At 41.8% G+C, this 22,950-nt stretch overlaps 1 protein-coding gene across 12 annotated transcripts in view; it reads right to left on the reverse strand.

The window, feature by feature from the left end:
* The window catches only part of TBC1D32 (TBC1 domain family member 32), a 199,474-nt gene that overhangs the window by 169,499 nt on the left and 7,025 nt on the right, over positions 1–22,950 (reverse strand). For all 12 annotated transcript variants that reach the window (XM_043510889.1, XM_038396853.2, XM_043510892.1 and 9 more), the window contains exons 3-7: positions 18,905–19,066; positions 10,785–10,962; positions 3,727–3,798; positions 2,194–2,319; positions 74–152 (exon numbers count right to left, since the gene is read on the reverse strand). In XM_043510889.1, coding sequence (XP_043366824.1) covers positions 74–152; positions 2,194–2,319; positions 3,727–3,798; positions 10,785–10,962; positions 18,905–19,066 — 617 coding nt within the window. The remainder of the gene's footprint in view (positions 1–73; positions 153–2,193; positions 2,320–3,726; positions 3,799–10,784; positions 10,963–18,904; positions 19,067–22,950) is intronic.

A 22,950-nucleotide genomic window follows, 5' to 3' on the forward strand; every position in this document is an offset into this window, starting at 1 on the left:
TTTTTTTAAATGTGATTTCCGAAAAGCATATGGAACATGAAAAACTCTTAAAACATGATTAAAATGCACATACCTAGACTTGTATAGACTTCCCTTGTCATAGTTAGTGGAGAAGATGAAAAGGTTTTTGCATAGAATCTCAAAATTTTGTCCTAAGAGGAAAAAGAAATAAAATTAGTAACCTATGCTCAAATAATCTTATTAGCATGGTGCAAAATATGGTACAATTAAAATTTATTGTGTGCTATGCTCAATATTACATATTACTTAAATAGTACTAAAGATGCACCTGGTGCATTACAAGGGAACAAAACAGGTCTGTGGTCTCAGGAACCTACAATCTAAAAGTAACAGTGCCCTGATCTTGCAATTTGCTGCTCCCTAATGGAACTGTATTGATCTATGCAGGCACAGGATCAGGGCCTATATTAGTATATTTTAATTGTTTTAAATGTCATACAAAATGCAAGTAACTTACACAATAACACTAATGATATGAAAATTAATCACTGCTTTTAAAACCAATGAAAGCACTACTTAGTAACAAGGAGAGAGATAAATGACAGCACTTGGCGCAGCTTTAACTACTTTAGTTTTGGCAGATATGAAGGGCACCTCCAGACTGAAAAAAACCCATATCACTTCATTTGCATTGCTTTTTCCACAAAAGATGTGCCCCAGAGATCAAGTCAAAAGCAATAAAGAAAGCATCATATTTTTTTTCTGAAAGTGCATATGCAACACTGTATCTTCATGATGTATTATATCTTTTGTGACAATAAGAAAATACACCACTTTACTGTGAGAGATTACCATCACATTTTATATAGTAGTTAGGCAATCTTTTTAACAAAATGATAAATACATTTTATTTTTATGCTACTGCAGAGAACAAAGCAGAGGATACAACTTAAATAACATTCCATGCACTTAATAATTTTTAAAGTGCAAATTTAATATACCACAGTCAGCACTATAATACAGAAATAATGAAGTTCTCTTCTGAATAGAAAAAAATCCTTACTATATTCATTTTAAAATTAGCCCTGTCAAAATGAGTCTACACAAAGCAATATTTGGATGTCAGTCATATACCCACTGATTTAAATGTGAATTGAACTGGATGCATAAAGCTTGTCTGAAAAATGGCAACTGAATGCAAATACTGCATTATATACCTGTGAGGTTCCAACAAACATATGTAAACTCTATGCTGAGTACTTTGTCGGGTCTGATGTGAATTGCAGTAATCTCTGCCAATCTGTCTCACTTTTTAAGGTCCTTTATCTCTTCACACTCTAGTCGAAGTCATGGCCTCTTAAACAATGATCTTCAGGTTCAGATAATCAGAATTTGACCCAGCTTGTACCACATTCTACTAGAATGGGAAGCATGGTACGTTCTCCAACTGATTGATATTATAACATGTAGATTAGTTTTCACAGAAATTCATTTGACTGTCTAAAACTAATGTAGGTTGACATTTTCACAAGGACCGAAATAAATTAGGCACCAAATTCCCACGAAAAGCCAATGGATAATGGGCATGTTGCTCAAATTTATGCCTTTGAAAATTTCTTCCATTAATAGCTCTTCTAAGAGTTGTGACACTCCTCAAGGCTATACTGGAGTGAAATTACTGAATAAAGCAGTGTGCACTACACTAGATAGACATAGTAATTAAAAAGTGTTACTTTTTACTTTAAAAAAAATGATCTCTATCTGTTTAACTTCAATGACTAATGAAATAAGATTAGAGAAAGGAGGTCTTTGTTAAAGATACAAGACAAACACTCATACCCCTTCAATTAAAGTATGAGAACACACAAAACACATCCTCTGAGACCTCTAGCAAAACCAGGAAAAAACAGATATTTCTAAGGGCAAAATAATCAGAAAAAAAAATCTATAAAAACCAAAAACAATATTTAGGAAGCTTCATACATTATAAAAAAAATCAATACAGGGAACAAGTCCAGTTATTACAAAATCCTGTGCCAGTCACCTTTAAATCAAGTGCTGGAGAAACCTGGTAAGTTGTTTTACCTCAAGAACAATTTAACTAATAAATATACAAATTAGTTACCTCCTGCCAGACCACTGGACTACCATGTCACAAATGTACATGTTTATTCCTGTGAACTGTTTAGTATGGATAAACATCTGATTGCTACATATAAACCATTTGCTTACACTGAACGTGGAATCAGGATCCGAGAGAGAAATTGTCAGATGTTTACGCAAATTAGACCAACTCTCACAGTTAAGTACATCAGAAGGAGGCACAGAACATAATGTCTGCATTGCTTCGTGGCGCACCTGAAATAATCAAGAAATATAAACAAAATAATGCTGTTAACAGCACCATTACAATGAAATACTTAAAAATGTGATTATTGAGTCCATAGTGATAGGACACAAAAAGCCTAATTAAAAAAATCAAAAACAAAAAACAAACTCATACCTCTTCTGCTAGTAGACTGTCAAGATAATTTGGACAAAACAGTGAGGACAACACAAAAGCATATATTTTTTAAAATACATAATTAAATTAATCTAAGGATTATGTTGATTCCTATTACTATTTTGCTCTCCTATAGCAACTATATATTTTATCAAATACAAGATTTATACAAGATCATTAAATTGCTTTACTTTATTACTCAAATGCCACAACCTGGAGTAATAGCATTGCAAAAAATAAACAACAACAAAAATGAAGCAATTTACTGCCAGACATCTTTCAGGGACATGCTGGCCGCTGCTTCCCACAGCTCCCATTGGCCAGAAACAGCGAACTGCGGCCACTGGGAGCTGTGGGGGGCCATGCCTGCAGATGGTCAATGTAAACAAATATCTAACAGCCCACCAGCAGATTACCCTGATGGGCAGCATGCCAAAGGTTGCCGACCCCTGTGTGGGGGAAAGTATTGTTGACCTGACCCTATCCCACTTTGTGACAAGACCTATGCACTATATGCAGCATAGGCAAGAGCAGTAACGCAAGAGACCTACAGGCCTGCATCCTGTAAGACTTAGCTTAAGCTAAGAGCATATGCTGGGCCGTGGTATTTTGACCCAGATAACAAACTAAGCCAACCTTCCACCTCGCTCAAGTCCCTGCTCTCTATTATGTACAACCCCTCCAAACCTGCAAAAGCCTCTAGACAAAACACTGCCACAAGCAAACCGCAGATCTTTATCATAACAAAGTGCATCAGCACAATGGTAATTATAAAACTGTTTACCTTGGCTCCTTATAAGGCTTTATTAACAATGCTTGAGTGATAAAAAAAATTAAGGAAATGTATCATTTACTGAAATGTAAAAAACTATATAAGACTGGTATTACAGGGGCAGGACAAAAGGAGACCAAGGTGGCATCTATGTATGACCATCTCTGTCTCCTTCTCCCTGCATGCTTGTATTCAAAATAAAAAACCTCAGACTGTTTGAACCAAAAGAGATGGTGTGACTCATTTTCCACAACACCTGAAATGGAATGATGGCTGCAACTGTAACTATCATTATTATTTGTATTATTGTAACTATAAACTTGAAGTCCATAGGATGAAATCATGGACCCACTGAAGTTATTCACAGTTTTGCCATTCATTTCAGTGGAGTCAGGATTTCACCCATGTTTACCTACAGATGCCATATTCTCAAATATACCATAAGTTTTCATATTTATGAGTGATAAAAATAGATATTCTTTTGACTTACCTCCTTAGGCTGAGCAGGGTCAAGCCTTTCCACAAGTAGCTGTAATTGTTCTTGATTCATGAATGTATAACTCTGTAACACACAATGTAAAATGTTCACTTGGTAAATCCTATTAAAATGCACCATTAATGACTAAAATCATCAGACTTTATGGATATAAAATTTATTTTTGAACAATTAGGATGTTAGCATTTATCTTGATGAAACATTAAAGTTGAGATTTTAAATGACCAAAGTTCAGAAAATGCAAACTTGAAGTTCCAGTAACAAGATTCTATCTTCTCCATTCTGCCTCTGTATTACAAAATTATTATAGAATACTAGGTAATGTGGCATGCAGTTAATAATATAGCATATGTGACAAAGCTCTGACCTTGCCTCCATGGTCTCGCATTTCCTGGCGGATTTCGCTAGCCTCAGAGGCTCACTGTGACCCTCCATGTAACCCTTCTTTCTCTAGAGACAAGGGTCACAGTCTACTGAGCCATTTTTATCATAAGCCAGCGAGGGAGGTGAGGAGAAGTTATCCTTCCTTGAACAGTCTCTGTTGTCTTCCAGTTTCAGTGATTAAATAGGGGGCAAAGGTGGGAGGGGGGGAGCCCGGCCCACCCTCTACTCCGGGCTCCAGCCCAGGGACCCTAATAGTATCAGTATGGTAGCTGACCTTTTAGAAATGTGACATGTACAATTCCCTGGGCTACTTCCCCCACAGCAGCCCTCACTTCCTCAAGCTCCACTTCACCCTTACCTCAGGGCCTCCTTCCTTGTGCCTGATATGGTGTGTACTACTCAGCCTCTCCAACAGCGCAACTTCTTCCCATAGCTCCCGACATGCACACCCACCTGACTGACTGGGAGGCTTTTAACTAGTTTCAGCCAGCCCAATTGGCTTCAGGTGTCCCAATCAACCTAGCCTTCTCCCTGCTTTCTGGAAAGTTCTTAATTGGCCCCAGGTGTCTTAATTGACCTGGAGCAGCTGCCATTTCACTTATCTTGATACCAGGGATTTGTTTAGCCTGGAGCTAATCTATCTATCTGGGCTGTTAAAGTCCGGGGCTATAAGTATGGGGTCATTACAGAGGGCCGTCCGAAGGTCTGTAAATGCCCCCTCTGCTGCATCGGTCCACTTTACCATGTCTGGACCTCGGGCCTTCACCAGGTCCGTTAGGGACTTGCCCTAGTGGCGAAGTGGGGAATAAACCATCGGTAGTAGCCTACCATGCCTAGGAACGCACGAACCTGCTTCTTTCGGGTCGGCCGGGGCCAGTTTTGAATTGTCTCTAGCTTGTTTGGGGCTTCACTATGCCCCTTCCCACAATATATCCCAGGTACCTAGCCTCTGCTAGCCCTATGGCGCATTTTGCGGGATTAGCAGTGAGGCCAGCCCGCCTTAAGGTGTGCAGTACTGCCTCAACTTTCTCCAAGTGGGTTCCCCAGTCTGGCATATGGATGACGACATCATCTAGGTATGCAGCTGCATAACTAGTATGAGGGCGCAGCAGCTTATTCATGAGACGCTGGAATGTGGCAGGGGCCCCATGTAGCCCAAAAGGGAGGACGGTGTACTGGAATAGCCCATCCGGGGTGGAGAATGCTGTCTTTTCTTTAGCTTCAGCTTCTTTGCTCAGAGGAATCTGCCAGTACCCTTTTGTCATATCCAGTGTAGTCAAGAATCGGGCACTATCCAGTTGGTCAACCAGTTCATCGATGCATGGTATGGGGTATGCATCAAACTGGGATATTTCATTCAGTCGGCGAAAGTCATTACAGAATCTCATGGTACTGTCAGGTTTAGGCACTAGAACAATTGGACTGGACCACTGACTGTAGGATTCTTTAATAACCCCACATTCTAAAATTTTCTTTATTTCGGCCTTGATTTCCTCTCTTTTGGCTGCTGGGATTCGGTAGGGTCTCAATGTTACCTTGGCTCCGGGGATCGTGCAGATATGGTGATAGGTCTCAGTCGTCCGCCCTGGTTTTGTAGAGAACACATTTCTGTTGCGATTAATCATGTCGGCTGCCTCGATCTTCTGGATCGGCGTCAAGTCGGATGAAATCCTCACTTGCTCGTGTAAGTTATCCTCCTGGGGAAGGGTCTCCTGCATGACTATGCATGCCTCTCAATCGTGCCAAGGTTTTAGAAGATTGATGTGGTAAATTTGCTCCGATTTCTGGCGGCCTGGCTGCCGCACCTTATAGTTCACCTCTCCCATGGCTTCGATTATTTCGAAGGGTCCCTGCCACTGGGCCAACAGTTTACTTTCTGCTGTGGGCACCAGTACCATCACTCAATCCCCTGGTTGGAACCGCTGAAGCTTCGCTTGGTGGTTATAATGGGTTCGTTGGGTCTCCTGTGCTCTCTCCAAGTGTTCCCATACAATCGGCATAACTCGGGCTATCCGATCTCTCATCTGCAGTACATGCTCAACTATGTTCCTTCCGGGATTTGGCTCCTCTTCCCAGGCTTCTCTGGCTATATCCAATATGCCCCGAGGGTGGCGCTCATATAGTAGTTTGAATGGAGAGAAACCCATGGAGGCTTGCGGAACCTCCTGGATGGTGAACATGAGGTAAGGCAATAGGGTATCCCAATCTTTCCCATCCTGGTTCACAACTTTCCTGATCATAGCCTTGAGGGTCCTATTGAACCTTTCCACAAGGCCATCTGTTTGCGGGTAGTATACAGAGGTCCGTAGGGCTTCTACATGGAGCAATGAACAGAGATCTTTCATCAACTTGGACATAAAAGGTGTCCCCTGATCAGTCAATATCTCCTTGGGTAGCCAAACCCGGGCAAAGATCTGTGCTAGCTCCTTAGCTATTGTCTTGGAAGCTGTGTTGCGCAGGGGAACAGTTTCTGGATACCAGGTTGCATAGTCCAGTACAACAAGCACATGTTGGTGGCCCCGAGCTGTCTTCTCTAGAGGGCCTACCAGATCTACGGCTATCCGTTCGAAAGGAACCTCTATTATTAGAAGAGGTATCAAAGGAGCCCGCAAGCGCGGGCGAGAGCTATGTAACTGACACTCCGGACAAGAGGTGCAGTATCGCCGGACATCTTCATGTACTCCTGGCCAGAAGAACCTCCACAGGATCCGTGCCTAGGTTTTCTCTATTCCTAGGTGTCCTCCAAACAGGTGACTGTGGGCGAGACTCAATATGGCTTTTTGATGTTTTCTTGGCACCAGAAGTTGTTGTATCTCTTGCTCCTGCATTTGCACCACGCGGTACAGGAGATCTTTCTTCACTATAAAGTAAGGTCCGGGACCTCGGACCTTCCCATCCACAGGTATCCCATCGATCTCGGCCACCTCTTTCCTGGCGTTATTATATCTGGGGTCCTCCACCTGGTCCCGCCCAAAAGTCTCTCTCCCAGGACTAACCTGCCCAAGCTCCCAGGGGCCGGCTTCTGCTTCTTCCAATGGCTCGCTGCCGTCATGGCTGGGGGCAGCTTCTGGCTCACCTGTTGGAAGTTTTTCTGTTGGCTGTTCATGTCCATCTGCCTACTAGGGAGGTCTTCTGGCCCTGGGTCAGGATCCGGGTTCCCAAGGCCTTCGTGGCCTTCCTCTCTTTTTTTTGTCTTCCAGGTCTTTTGGGGAGCTGAGAACGGATCCTGAGAAATCTCAGCGAACATCAGGGGTTGACATTCCCCCGATGACGAGTCGCTGTCCTCCGGGTCCCCACCTCCCTCCAGCCTCTCCGGGGGGAGTAAATTATCAAACTCTGGATAGTCCCACCCAATGACTACAGAATATGGGAGTTTAGGAACTATACCCATGGTCACCTCAATGGGGTTTCCCTGAACCTCTATCTCCACTGGGATGGTGGGGTAATGGCTCACAGCCCCATGCACGCACGTCACTGCTACGTATTTGGCTTGTAGCAGCTGACTATTTTTTTTTACCAGCTTATCCCATATGAGGGTGATAGCACTCCCAGAGTCCACAAGCGCTGTAGTCTCTGTTCCATTTATCCTCACTGGCCTGGTGTAATTATGCGGGGCTAATGGGACTCCCACGAGGTGGATAAGGGAGCATGGGATCTCCCAATCCCCCAAGTTACATTGCATAGGCTCCTCGGTGCTGGACACTGTACTGCTATGTGTCCCCACTCCCCACATGCATAATATCTATAATTGCTTTTAATCATTCCCCTATCCCCGAGGTTAGGGGGTTTAGTCCCGGGGTTCCCCCCACTCAGGCCAATCCCTTCCTTCTGGGGTCCCCGCTGGTTTTCAGCCCCCCCCTTCTTCCACCAAGGACTCCCCCGGGGTTTGGCTGCCCAACCTTCCAGGGTTGGGGTCGGGTGCTTGCTTCAAAAGGGGCCTTCCTTGGGTAGTCGGGTCAGTTCCCTGGCTGTCATCCATCTTTCTACCAGTGTGATCATCTTGTCGTACGTGGACGGATCATTCTGGCCTACCCATTTGCAGAGATCTGGCGGCAGTCCCCACATGTAATGGTCTATGACCAGGGTCTCCAAAATCTCCTCCGGCCTGCACACCTCAGGCTGTAACCACTTCCACGCGAGGTGTATGAGGTCGAATAGCTGGGACCTCGGGGGTTTGTTCTCCTGGTATTTCCACTCATAGAACCTCTGGGCCCTTACCGCTGCTGTTACCCCTGATCATGCTAGGATCTCTGCCTTCAGACGGGTATAGTCAGTGGCATCCATGGCAGGCAAGTCAAAGTAGGCCTTCTAGGCCTCTCCACACAAAAAAAGGACGAGAATGCTGGCCCACTGCTCCTGGGGCCACGCCTCACGCTGAGCAGTCCTTTCAAATGAGAGGAGATATGCCTCTGTGTCATCTCTTGATGCCATCTTTGGCAGACAACCAGTGGCCCTCAGGGTTCGCGTCCCGTCAGACCCCCGAGTCTGGATGGTGAGGATCTTCAGCTGAACCACCACCTCTCTCAGGAGGGCACGATCTTGGGTCGCCTGGCTCATCAATAATTGATTTCCTGCTGTAGCCGCATAGATTCCTGTTGTGCCATTGCCTGAACGCGGGTGGCCTCCTGCTTAGCTGCCATGGCTTGTACCAGAGCTCTTACCACCTCCTCCATTGTGGTATAAAGCAAACAAACAAAAACCAAAACAAAAAAAAAATCCAAAACCCCAGTGCACTTTTTTTTTTTAAAACCTCTTTCTTCCGCCACGCGTGAACAAAGTCCCACTCCTGACACCAGTTGTGACAAAGTTCTGTCCTTGCCTCCGTGGGTCCCGCATTTCCTGGAGGATTTCGCTAGCCTCAGAGGCTCACTCTGACCCTCCATGTAACCCTTCTTTCTCTAGAGACAAGATATGATTTTTATCATAAGCCAGCGAGGGAGGTGAGGAGAAGTTATCCTTCCTTGAACAGTCTCTGTTGTCTTCCAGTCTCAGTGATTAAACAGGGGACAAAGGTGGGGGGGGGAGCCCAGGCCCACCCTCTACTCCGGGCTCCAGCCCAGGGACCCTAATAGTATCAGTATGGTAGCTGACCTTTTAGAAATGTGACATGTACAATTCCCTGGGCTACTTCCCCCACAGCAGCCCTCACTTCCTCAAGCTCCACTTCACCCTTACCTCAGGGCCTCCTTCCTTGTGCCCGATATGGTGTGTACTACTCAGCCTCTCCAACAGCGCAACTTCTTCCCACAACTCCCGACATGCACACCCACCTGACTGACTGGGAGGCTTTTAACTAGTTTCAGCCAGCCCCTGATTGGCTTCAGATGTCCCAATCAACCTAGCCTTCTCCCTGCTTTCTGGAAACTTCTTATTTGGCCCCAGGTGTCTTAATTGACCTGGAGCAGCTGCCATTTCACTTATCCTGGTACCAGGGATTTGTTTAGCCTGGAGCTAATGTATCTATCTCTCACTTCCATAGCCATCTGGCCTTGGCCCGTCACACACAGCATTATTGCATGTTGGAAAAGAAATACATATATAGTATTTTACTGTTCTTCCAGTACAAATGCAAAAAGTTAAATTGAATATTGTGTTTATGTAAACTTTACCTTGTTCTCACATTCTTTGGACATATTTTGCAGATTATATATGTCCACACACTTGCATGTTCACAGACATTGTAAATGCAAGGAACCATGTTTTCTATTGCTCTAAGGCAACAGAACTGCGAAAGAATCTACCCTTTGCAGAAGAATCTGGCTGCAGAATCTAAGCTTTCATTTTTTAAAAAATGATTCAACTCTGCTACTGCTCAACTGAAAAGATTCTTCAGACATCATCTTTAAAAAAATCACTTCAAGGTTGAAACCATATGTGAACATATTCAAACAAAAGGGTAACTTTTTGAAAAAAAGATATAATTAATTGAAAACTGGGGTTTACAGTGAAAGTGCCATCTCATCCTTAATTATAACATCACTACTCACCACTGTAATGGAGAACCATAAACATCAAATTAATCAAGATCACAAGTGTGGTTAAATGTTGATAGATATTTGGCTGTGTGTGTGTGTGTGTGTGTGTTCCCTTGAAGTGTTGCCCCAGCCCTGCACAGACAGCTTGCATGGCAGTCTTCGAGCGAACCACCCAATAACTGCAAGATCCCTTAAGGGATGAAGGACCCAGCCATGTTTATCGTCAATAAAGCACAGTACTAGTATCCCACAGACTCTACCAGACCACTAATAGATGTATACCCATAACAATGGACCAGCTCAGTGAACAGTAGGACTTTCCGTTCCTTCCTAGGTTAGACGAAGATACTCCGTCAGATATATATTCATACCCCAATACAAGCAAACTAATACTGACCCTCTGACATAGTTAGTTACTGTCCCCTGACGTGGCTAGTTATCATCCATCATCTTGTACATATTGGTGTGATTAAAACATTTAAATTCTGTATTGTCATTCTGACCTTATCTTTTAAGAGGGGTCAGTGTGTTCCTGTTAACCTTGGGGAATGTTTTTGTACCATTCTCGATATTTTGATGTTCTGGTTCTGGTACCACTTAATATCGGGATGTGTTTGCGTGAGTACTCTGTGACTAGCACTTCTTAAGAATATTACTTATTTCACAATACAGGTCCAGATCGTAATATCATACCTGATTGAATGATGAGTCACTATCAGAGCAGTTGTCTGTATAGTAAGCACTATGTTGCTCTTTCTTGGTTTTCCTATGCATCTCCTTATTACGCATCTGATCTTCTTCAAATTTGTTAATCAAAGATTCCACCACCACCACCATGACATTCTTCAGGGAATGCATCATTTCTCTGTACCTTCAAAGTCAAGGTTTGTTAATACTAAACAACATAAAAATCACTAATTAAATTATAATGTAATAAGGCATGCCATTACATTTACATTTCACTCAATTTACTCAGTGAACTAAAAAGGTTTTAAAATAAATACAAAACGCTATATAAATCCCAAGTAATTGTGTGTACAAACTTAAAAACTACAGATATATACATTTTAAAAATAAACCAAAAGGCTTTTAAATTTTATGGCTCTCCTACAACTATTCAAATAACAATACTAAAATTTATAACAAACAACATAGGGACCTGCATTCTCAGTTTTGTCACTAATCTGTATTCTGCACTCAGATGTCCTTTAATAGGAATAATGTGCAAGCCAACAGCAGAATACAGCCCTAGCAAAATACAAGAAACCAAATCTGATCCTCATTACAGTTTCTGTCTCCGCAAGTTTAATTAAGGTTTTTTCTTCCACAAATGTCCTCTGCAGAAGCAACAGTAGAGAATGCATGGACAGAGTAGCCCTCAGATTTAAGATCTTAATAACAAGTTCATGTAAAATGTATGTTTAATAAACAGAAGATCCGCATGGCTATAATGTAGCTAGCCATGGAGTTGCGCAGAATGAACTTTGACCTCAAATATTCTCTTGCAAGTCTTCTTCCTTCATCAAGAGTCAGTATGGGAAGATTTAGGCTTCTTAAATCCCTCAAATTTCATCTTCCAACCTCATTTGTTGTTAACCTCCTGTTCTGCTTCCTTTTACCTAAGTTCCATAAAGCTTCTTTAGAACTGTACCCTCTTCTGTATGTTGGGCATGACCCCACCATTACAGTTGTCTTGTTCTCAGCTGGTACAATCTGCAACTTACCAGGATTGTCTGTGACAAAAATCAAACTAGAGGGGTGTTAAGAATACACTGTAACTTCTGGTTTCAGAGAAGGAGCCGTGTTAGTCTGTATCCGCAAAAAGAAAATGAGGACCTGTGGCACCTTAGAGACTAACAAATTTATTTAAGCATAAGCTTTCGTGAGCTACAACTCACTCCATCGATGAAGTGAGCTGTAGCTCAAGAAAGCTTATGCTCAAATAAATTTGTTAGTCTCTAAGGTGCCACAGGTCCTCATTTTCTTTTCACTGAGACTTCTGACACTGAAAACTATTTAGTTTTCTCTCCTCAGCTGTTTCTAATGGACACATTTCTGCTCCCTGTAAAGGGTTGTTGTGATGGGGTGTCCACCCCACACTAGCATGTAAGGGGTTAACAGAGCCCTAGGGAGGCTGCACAGGAAGCGGCCAATAGGAGGCTGTAAGGTGCAGCCAATCCTGGCCCAGGAGGCCCATATATGAAGAGCTGCAGAGGAGAGCAGGGGCAGTTACTCCCTGGAGCTCAAGGAGGGAGACCTGGGTGCCATGAAGGTGGATGGTACCTACCACCATGGACAGAACAGTGCTGGGCAGGAACAGGGAAGCAAGAGGGAGCTCCTGGCTGGCCATTAGGACTGGTATGCTGAGGCCTTGAGGTAAGGGCAAAGAAGGGGTTAGGGGGAAGTGGCCCAGGGAAATATCCTGAGGACTTGGAGGGGATGCAGCACGTGGCTGAGCATCAACAGGGTCCCTGGACTGGGACCCAAAATAGTGGGTGGGCCCAGGTCCCCCCCTGCCACCGAATCATCACTGGGCCAGTGGAGAAACAGTTGACTGCAGTTGCCACTGGAGGAAGTGGCTGGACAGTTGACTGCAGGGCCCCTGGAAGGGGGAAGCACAGATTATGACACAGCCGGACAGCTGTATTGTGAAGAGGACGCCGCGGTCCTTGGAGTAATGTGGGTCCAAGAGCAGATGTGACGGGGCGAGGCACCATCAAAAAGGCATACCGACATGCGGAGCAAATCTCCAAGATGGCCAACAGGTGATGCCACCATGGTGAGTCATACCCATCACATTTGTCATTAATACAACTGCATTAAACACTTGTATCTTTGTTGTCACAGAAATCCTGCTGCCTCAAGACAGGCTTTGAAGATGCTGAAACACCACTGACGTAAAACCAATCCAACATGTGACTTCAGTTATATAGCCGCTTGCTGTCAACCAAATATTTGAATAGATAAAACTATTCACCCATTTGTTGTGATTACCATCATCTACCTGCAGTGTTGGCAAGACATTTTATAGGCAGAGTGCATAACTTCAGTTTTATCACCATTGATCTTAAGTTCCATTGATTCTACAATTCTTCACAGTTTTTCCAGCATTAGATGGTCAGTAGTCTCTCCAAATAAGGCAACTGCATTCTCAAGATCCTTTAAAAATGAATCTTTAAATTTCACACCACCTATTTTGGCTTCCTTCAGCTTTGTCATCAGATAGTCTATTAGAATATCAAATTATGTAGGTGAGAGAATGCATCTCCTGCCTATTCCTGATTCTACTGAAAACTAGTCTGTAATAATTGTTGACCCTTGCCCAACAAAGTGTACCATGGAAAAGTGTTCACTAGGCACACTAAATCATTAAGTACCCCATACTGACATAGCAGTAACCATAGGGCTCATTGATGCACCGAGTCAAAAGCAGCTGCAAAGTCAATAAATGCAATATTAACTTCCTTTTTTGCTCTAGTCATTTTACAAAAGCATTCCACAAGGCATAAATAGAATGGATTGTATATCACCTTTATTGAAATCACACTGGTTGCCTCTCGTTAGAGTTGAGACAATATTTGATCATCAAATACGGTAAATAAGGTAATATGATCATAAAAGCATTCCCTGGGACTGATAACATTGCTATTCCACAATAATTTGAGCAATATGATAGCTTTTCATTTTGGGGGTGGGAGGGAAGGAAGGCATGATGCAGCCCCTTTTCCAATCTTCTGGAATGTGACTGGTTTCCCAAACTTTTTAGACAACTCTATGAAGCCAGTGAACTAAAAACGGACAACCACTCTTTAGCAGTTCTTCTGAAACGTTATCCAGGTCAGGTACTTTACCATTTGTTAACTGTTTGATCACAGGTATCACTTCCTCTAATGTCACTGGCATATTTTCTACTGAGCTCATTTTTGGGTTAAGTTGTAGTTTACGTCTTGATAGGGATCTGTTCATTAATTCTCAAAAATGCTCATACCAACACTTAAATTGTGCATCTATATCCTGGCAATATTTTCCATTTTTGTCCTTAATTTGTGGAAGTCATGAGAATGGATGTCTTATTATGACATTCGAAATCTCAAATATGCATTTCTGGTCATGTCTTTCAGAGGCTTCCTCAATGTGCTTTGCCATACTATTCCACCATTGACTATGGTCATTTTGATGGACCCTCTTAACTATTTGATCAACGCATTTCTTCTCCTCTATTGTCCATTTCCTCCTTTTCTTCATTAACTTGCCTCAACTTCTATTGCACCCATTCAACACTGCACTTCTCTTTTTTCCCCATAATTTGATATTATCTGTAATCCTACGTTGCTTTTTCATACTCCTTAATTCTAGCTGTTCTCCAGTGATCTCTGTATCAAATTCCCAAAATAAAGCCCACTCTTCCTCTGTGGTAGACAACTAGTCATCCAAGATAGAATATTTATTGGAAATCGCCACCACATAACTGTTAGTGATAGCTTTAACATGAAGTTTATCAACACTTAAGCTTTTGGATGCAGTAGGTACTAAAGCAGAACATCGTTTCTCCTATTAGGAGTCAATGATCAGATTCCAGAGCAAGATCTGTATTCCTAAATACCTGTACATCCGAGATGAGTTTAGTCATGGGGTTCCAAAGTAGAATGTGATCCAAGGCTACACTGTTGCCCGATACTGAAATATATACTTATGATAATTCCTGTCATGAAACCAGGTAGTCATAAAAATAGTTCATGTGGGGAAGCAAATTAAAAAAAAAAAAAAAAGACTGAGATCTTTGGTGCCTCTACACAGCAGGCATAGCTTGTGTATTTAAAGTTTGCCCAAAGACCCATAGACAGTAAACTGCACTACGTTTATATTCACCTCACAATGATAAAGAGCTTGACTACCCAGAGACTTAGTGAATGGCACATTCATACCATGGCTTGCTGTACACTAAGTCACCATGTGAACCCTGCTACCATGCACTAAAAGTTCCATAGTGCACTTTGACAAGCCACATGGCAAGTTAGTGCATGAGAAGCTAGTGCACTGTAGATTTGCATCCTGGCTTGCTGTACACTAAGTCTTTATGCAGAAAAGCCCAAAAGAACTGAGTTAATGCTGCTGGGTTTTGAACCTAGGAATTCAAGGAGTTTGGGTATTTCAAACTTAATGCTTAAAGCATTAAACTACTCCCACTGGAATTATGCTAATGTAAACTAGTATATCTTTTGAGGGAGAGACAGCTAAAGAAACTCAGACTTCACATTAAAGAACAAAGCTGGCATTGCAACTGCTCAGGTAGGCCCTGGGCCCTGACCCTGCACAATTAAAGTCAATGGGAGCTTTGCCATTGACTTCAGTGAGTGTAGGATCAAGCCCTAAAGCCCAGATCCTACAAGACTTAGACACATGGGTAACTTTACACATATGAAGTTCAAAAGCTTAGTTCAAAAGCACGTCCCACAAATGATTATATTTAGTGCCAAAAGGAAAGCCAACAGTGGTTGGATAAGAACCGATTTGTAGTCTCTAAATGTAAATGATTGACTTAAAAGATATTTTTGCTTAGGGTGACAAGATGTCCCAATTTTACATGGACTGTCCCAAAATTGAGGGCTTTTTCTTATATAGGCACCTATTACTCCCCAACCCCTTAATTTTTTACACTTGCTATCTGGTCACCCTATTTTTGCTATGTGTTTCTAAAGTAATTTGTGCACAACAATTAGGCACTAATTAATGAATTTGCTCATGCCAAGATTTTATTCTGCAATAAAACTTCTAATTTCTTCCTGTAGTATGACCTATCCATATATTACCAAAATTATTTCAGAAGTATTGTCATTAAATCTATAGCTCATAATCAAAAGGTCAAATTCCCAAGACAGACCCCCGTCCACTTAGTTATATATCCAGCTAATAACAGGGAGACTATAGTTATCCTCAATAGGGACTAGGACAGTCTTGAAAACATACCTATTAGACTGTAAAAAGAAAAGGAGTACTTGTGGCACCTTAGAGACTAACAAAGTTAGCTGTAGCTCACGAAAGCTTATGCTCAAATAAATTTGTTAGTCTCTAAGGTGCCCCAAGTACTCTTTTTCTTTTTGCAAATACAGACTAACATGGCTGCTACTCTGAAACCTACTAGACTGTGAGACCCAAACAGAAGATTATCAGAGCACTGATTTTCTTGCAGTCATAATGTAACAAATTTTGGAACAGGTGACATGTACAAGACACTATTTAAGCATAGTTTAAAACTTCAGTTGTTTTGTTTCCTTCTAGATGTGAAACATTTAAAAATGAATTTCTATTAACACGGAAACAAACTTTGATTGTGTTCACTTCCTACTGAACTGAGAACTTAAAATTAAAAGAAATGGTTTTGATAACAAAATCACTTTATATTCATAACACAACAAATACAGATTAAATTTATACTGTGCAACAAATGTGTATACACAAAAATCATTTTATCTGCCTTACATAATATAAAGACACATTGTTTTGTTCACTAAAAGTAAATTGTGAAACAAATAGAAGGTGTTTTTTCTTTTCATGTTGTATTAAATATGACCTCAAAAACTGAAAATAGTAATTTCTGGTTTTCAACATTTCTCACTTTCCTTTCTTTGTTGGCTTTCAAGCACAGTGATATTGTAAATTGAGATTCAATATTCCCTCCCCCCTGAGATTGGGCTGGAGAAGAGGGAGATTTCAGTGAAACATCACTATTCAAAGAGCCTTGTGTAACAACATTGTTCATGTTCCCCAAGACCTAGTCTAGGTCCTCTGGCAAAAAAGGGAAAGCAAGGATCTGATGTAACAAAAACAAGCAGAAAAAAGACGGGCTTATTTGTTGTTGAGTTTCTTTAAATGTTGGAACAGCTTTATACATCATAAAGTAGTAATAAAGAATTTTTTAAACTCTTTTTATGCTTTGCAGATCGCTTTTGATTGAGAGAAGCCAGCATATGGAATCGTGATGAGGCAAGGATTCAAGTCCTAACACAACCAGTAAATTTTGGAACCACACCTGCTGTGACAAAGTGTTTCTCAATTTCAAGATTCAAGGCAAATAGGTTGTTTGAAATATCAAGATTCATCAGTACTGAACTAGATTTTAACTTTGCACTGAATGCCCAAGCTACAGATAAATTGACTTTTTTTTCCTCCAGTTTGTTATTTCACCTGCTTTGAAACAGAAACTCCAAGGATGACTACACATGGATTAAGGTTGTGTAGTTTCACCAGGACTTCTGGAAATACAATTCCATACACTAAAAGCCATTTTGTATCACTACTCACCAATGCTCTAATTCAGTGGTTCTCAAATTTCTTTTTCCGCGGACCACTTGAAAATTGCTGAGGGTCTCAGCGGACTACTTAATGATCTTTCCAAATGTTGTTTGTACCATTAGCTAACTATGGTAAAGTGCTTTGGATAAAAGCGCTATATTAAAAAATCTTAACAAAACCTTTTTTTCTTCTAAAAATAAAAGCACACAATTCATATTTTAATATCAGTAGTCTTAACTTTCTAATGTGATCGATTTGCCCTCTCCCCCACATCCCCCCACAGAGCTGATGGTGGGAAGGAGGGCCGTCTCTCCCTGGCAGCCACAGCCCTGGAGCTGGGGAAAGTCACCTCTTCCTCTGGCCGCCACAGCCCTGCAGGTCCCAAATCCCCTACCCCCTCTTCTCACCCTACTGCCCTCTCCCAGCTACCCCCTATTCCCCTCAAGGGCACCACTTCACCTTACATGTGTGTCTTCTCCAGGATCCAGGCACCTAATTAGTGAAGCCACGCCTGAGCAGCTCCACTAATTAGGTGGGTGGCCCTTAATTCTTTTGCTTGCGGCCACCCAGGTGCGCAACTTAGAGGGAACTATCCGCGGACCACCTGAATGGAGCTTGCAGACCACAGTTTGAGAACCTCTGCTCTAATGAATCATAACAGCTATATCTTACAAAAATTTGAAATTTGCAACACAAAGGCTCATTAGAAAGGCCTCCAGTCCTAAAGGATTCCTTCCAATGCCATTTTCAAGTCTATGGGGAGGGAGGGAAATCAAGAGAATCTGCAAAGAAGGGATGGCTAACCAGGTTGTAAGAATTATCTGGTATATACATGGGCTTTCCATTTAAGGTCATGCCTTCACTAAATAAATCACTATCTCAGGAAATGGGCTACAACTCACATGTCCCCTAATATGATTATAAATATGATTCTGATGTGTAACAGACTAGAGAATTTGTATGCAGACAGGATTTAAAAGAAGCTCAACTAACCCAGTTGAATTACAGCTTTCAACATATGTATATCTAGATAATCATGTTCAATGCCCACTTAAATCTATAAGGAAATTAAAAATTTTGCATGAACAAATTATTTCTCAGATACACACATTTATATTTGACAAAGACCTCATTTCTCACATAGCACTATTTGTAAATCAAGTGTGGAATTTAAAATACAGCTATTTGAGTTTAAGTGCCACCAAAATCCTAAATAATCCCCTAACCCTACAAAGTCAGAAATCTTAAATAGTTCAATGGATTGTCTTCAAACTTTCCTAGATAGCAATATACTTTCATTTCCAAGATAAGATAATCATGGGGAATTTCAACCCAAAAGGCAATCTGTTAGGAAAGTTATAAATGACAAAAAAAAAATAGATTTTAGAACCAAAGTACCTTCATCCATAAATATTCCAATTAAGATATGAAAGGAAAAAAGACTAAGTTGGGCCAGACAATCCTGCCAACTGCATATTTTTAAAAATGGAATTTTATATGTATCCTGTGCATATACTCACTCTTTTGATTCACGAGTCTTCTTAGTAACATGTTGGACAAGAGTGTCATAACCAGATCCTTCACCCTGATTTTGAGCAGAGGTACATTTTTCTGTTTCTTCTTCAATCACAGAGCCCAGAGTGCTACATATGTATTGTCTAAGGTATTTCACAAACTCATAGCTGCAACAAATATCCAGAAATTAAAATGCAATGTATTTCATGATATTCATCTTCCAAATATTTTCAACATTACATATGCAACATTTTTCCAGCAGACATATCTCTTTAAATATCAGTACTTTTAAGAATTAAAGAGTTTTTCAGCCGAGTGAAAAGTTCAGAAACCAAACCGGGGGCGCTGGAACAATTTGTATAGGTGGGGTGCTGAGAGCCATTGAACCAAACTGTAAACCTTGTATATGATGGCAACTACTTCAAAAAAGCAAAAATGCATCCGATGAAGTGAGCTGTAGCTCACGAAAGCTTATGCTCAAATAAATTTGTTAGTCTCTAATGTGCCACAAGTACTCCTTTTCTTTTTGTGAATACAGACTAACACGGCTGCTACTCTGAAATACTTCAAAACTGCCTTTCATATTTTATTGTCACTGCTTGTAGAGGTAACATAAATGCAGCCCAAGGAAAAATGTAACTCTTTAGCTTCTCTGTTCACTTTCTGTCTCTTTCCCCTTACTGATAAGGGGTTGATAAGGATAGCTCAGCCATTACTATTACTATAAAAAATAGCACTGTGGCAGTCTGCTGAATGAAAGTTTTCATAAGTCTTTTTTCTCTCTTTTTTTTTTTTTATGGCTGGGGTGTTTGCGGAAAATGTATTTTTGAAGTAAGTGCTTCATTCTCACAAATAATAATAATAATTTAGAGATCACAGCACACTGTATTTGCTGCAGAGAAAGACGGTAGTCCTAAAGAGAGAATAAATGTATTTGTACAATTGACACTACAGTGTTGCTCCTTGCAGCATTCTTTCATCTTTTTCACTAGTTCGTAACAAAATAATGGAAAAGTCAAATTTCTGCACAGGCTTGCAAGTTCCATTCAAGCTATATTGTTGGTGTTCCCCAAATCTGAAGAAAACAAGGTAAATATGCAAAAAGAAAAGGAGTACTTGTGGCACCTTAGAGACTAACAAATTTCTTTGAGCATAAGCTTTCGTGAGCTACAGCTCACTTCATCGGATGCATTTGGTGGAAAATACAGAGGGGAGATTGATATACACACAGAAAGAACATGAAACAATGGGTTTTATCATACACATTGTAAGGAGAGTGATCACTTAAGATAAGCCATCACCAGCAGCGGGGGGGGGGGGAAAGGAGGAAAACCCTTCATAGTGACAAGCAAGGTAGGCTATTTCCAGCAGTTAACAAGATCAACTGAGGAACAGTCGGGGGTGGGTTGGGGGGGGAGAAATAACGTGGGGAAATAGTTTTACTTTGTGTAATGACTCATCCATTCCCAGTCTCTATTCAAGCCTAAGTTAATTGTATCCAGTTTGCAAATTAATTCCAATTCAGCAGTCTCTCGTTGGAGTCTGGTTTTGAAGCTTTTTTGTTGAAGGATAGCCACCCTCAGGTCTGTAATCGAGTGACCGGAGAGATTGAAGTGTTCTCCAACTGGTTTTTGAACGTATTAATTCTTGACGTCTGATTTGTGTCCATTCATTCTTTTACGTAGAGACTGTCCAGTTTGGCCAATGTACATGGCAGAGGGGCATTGCTGGCACATGATGGCATATATCACATTGGTAGATGCACAGGTGAACGAGCCTCTGATAGCGTGGCTGATGTGATTAGGCCCTATGATGGTGTCCCCTGAATAGATATGTGGACAGAGTTGGCAACGGGCTTTGTTGCAAGGATAGGTTCCTGGGTTAGTGGTTCTGTTGTGTGGTGTGTGGTTGCTGGTGAGTATTTGCTTCAGACTGGGGGGCTGTCTGTAAGGAAGGACTGGCCTGTCTCCCAAGATCTGTGAGAGTGATGGGTCATCCTTCAGGATAGGTTGTAGATCCTTGATGATGCATTGGAGAGGTTTTAGTTGGGGGCTGAAGGTGATGGCTAGTGGCGTTCTGTTGTTTCCTTTGTTGGGCCTGTCCTGTAGTAGGTGACTTCTGGGTACTCTTCTGGCTCTGTCAATCTGTTTCTTCACTTCAGCAGGTGGGTATTGTAGTTGTAGGAATGCATGATAGAGATCTTGTAGGTGTTTGTCTCTGTCTGAGGGGTTGGAGCAAATGCGGTTATATTGTAGAGCTTGGCTGTAGACAATGGATCGTGTGGTATGATCTGGATGAAAGCTAGAGGCATGTAGGTAGGAATAGCGGTCAGTAGGTTTCCGATATAGGGTGGTGTTTATGTGACCATCGCTTATTAGCACCGTAGTGTCCAGGAAGTGGATCTCTTGTGTGGACTGGTCCAGGCTGAGGTTGATGGTGGGATGGAAATTGTTGAAATCATGGTAGAATTCCTCAAGGGCTTCTGCGATGGGTACCCGCATGGCCCCACAGTATGCCAACATTTTTATGGCTGACTTAGAACAACGCTTCCTCAGCTCTCGTCTCCTAATGCCCCTACTCTACTTGCGCTACATTGATGACATCTTCATCATCTGGACCCATGGAAAAGAAGCCCTTGAGGAATTCCACCAGGATTTCAACAATATTTTTGTTTTGCGAATATAGACTAACATGGCTACTACTCTGAAAGGTAAATATGATTATTTAAAAATAAAAATTCTAAGGTCCTAGATTATTGATGTGAATCAGCTTTGACTGAACTTTGGAAAGAGAAATGTCATCCATTCTGTCCTTCTGCAGCAGACTCAAATTAAGGGCTCCATGTTTCCTGCTAAAAGAAAAGGAGTACTTGTGGCACCTTAGAGACTAACAAATTTATTAAAGCATAAGCGTTTCGTGAGCTACAGCATCCGATGAAGTGAGCTGTAGCTCACGAAAGCTTATGCTCTAATAAATTTGTTAGTCTCTAAGGTGCCACAAGTACTCCTTTTCTTTTTGCGAATACAGACTAACACGGCTGCTACTCTGAAACCTGTCATGTTTCCTGCTGTTCAACATCAAGGAAGAAGAAAAGGGTAAAGGAACACCTCAAAACTTAAAGGCACTGGGGGAGCAGAGTCTCCATGGCATATTGTCACCCGTTTGTGAACCAATGAAAGCCCATCTAGACCACCAGGGATCTATGGTTCAGTTGAAAGAAGAATGTCACAGGGGTACAAATCCAGTGCAGTGACTGTGATGCACGCTCCCTTCAAGCATTACGAAATTCATTGCAACAGTTAATTCTGGTCAGATTAGAATCAAGTATCTTTGATTCCAAACTGTATTACAGCACAGGCACAAGAGATGGGGGACAGTCAATAGTAGTGTGACTCACACAGAAACTTGCTAAGAAGAGGGAAAAGCTGAGGATCCCCAAGAAGGCTAACCCTCATCTTTGGCTGCTCCAGATTGAGACTGCTTTTCCCATAGCATTTCTAGGATCATCTCCTTTCCTCATTTCCAATCCCTCAACTCATTTTCTTTGAGCACAATGAGCTCCAGAAGATGAACCTTGTAGAATGTTCTATATACTTTTGCACCATTTGTGGAGGGGAGTATGTTGCCAGAAGCTACAAATGCTTCTTCAGAAACATCAGAAACTTAGTTTCACGTTTTATGATGTGAAAGGCACCTTATTCTAATGAAAATGTGTTATTGTCCAGAAATTAAAATATACTTTTAATACTGATATCTGCAACCATTTTTCTACTCATGTTCAGTATCCGCTGATTAGAGCGGCAGTTCTCAATTGTGGGTCTAGGGCCCCTTCAGGGGCTGCGAACAGGGAGTCCATCAAGCAGGATCAGCATTAGACTCAGTGGGGCTCAGGGCAGAAAGCTGAAGCCGGAGCCCCGTCGTAGCGGGGCTGAAGCCCAACCACAAGCGCAAGCAACTTAGCTTCATGGGGCCTCCTCCGGCATGGGGCCTCTTGCAGCCTGTGGCCACACACAATTTCCCTGCTTGATACACCCTAATGCTGGCCCTGGAT

The sequence above is a fragment of the Dermochelys coriacea genome, chromosome 3 (genome assembly GCF_009764565.3).
Source record: "Dermochelys coriacea isolate rDerCor1 chromosome 3, rDerCor1.pri.v4, whole genome shotgun sequence".
Classification (NCBI taxonomy): Eukaryota; Metazoa; Chordata; order Testudines; family Dermochelyidae; genus Dermochelys; species Dermochelys coriacea.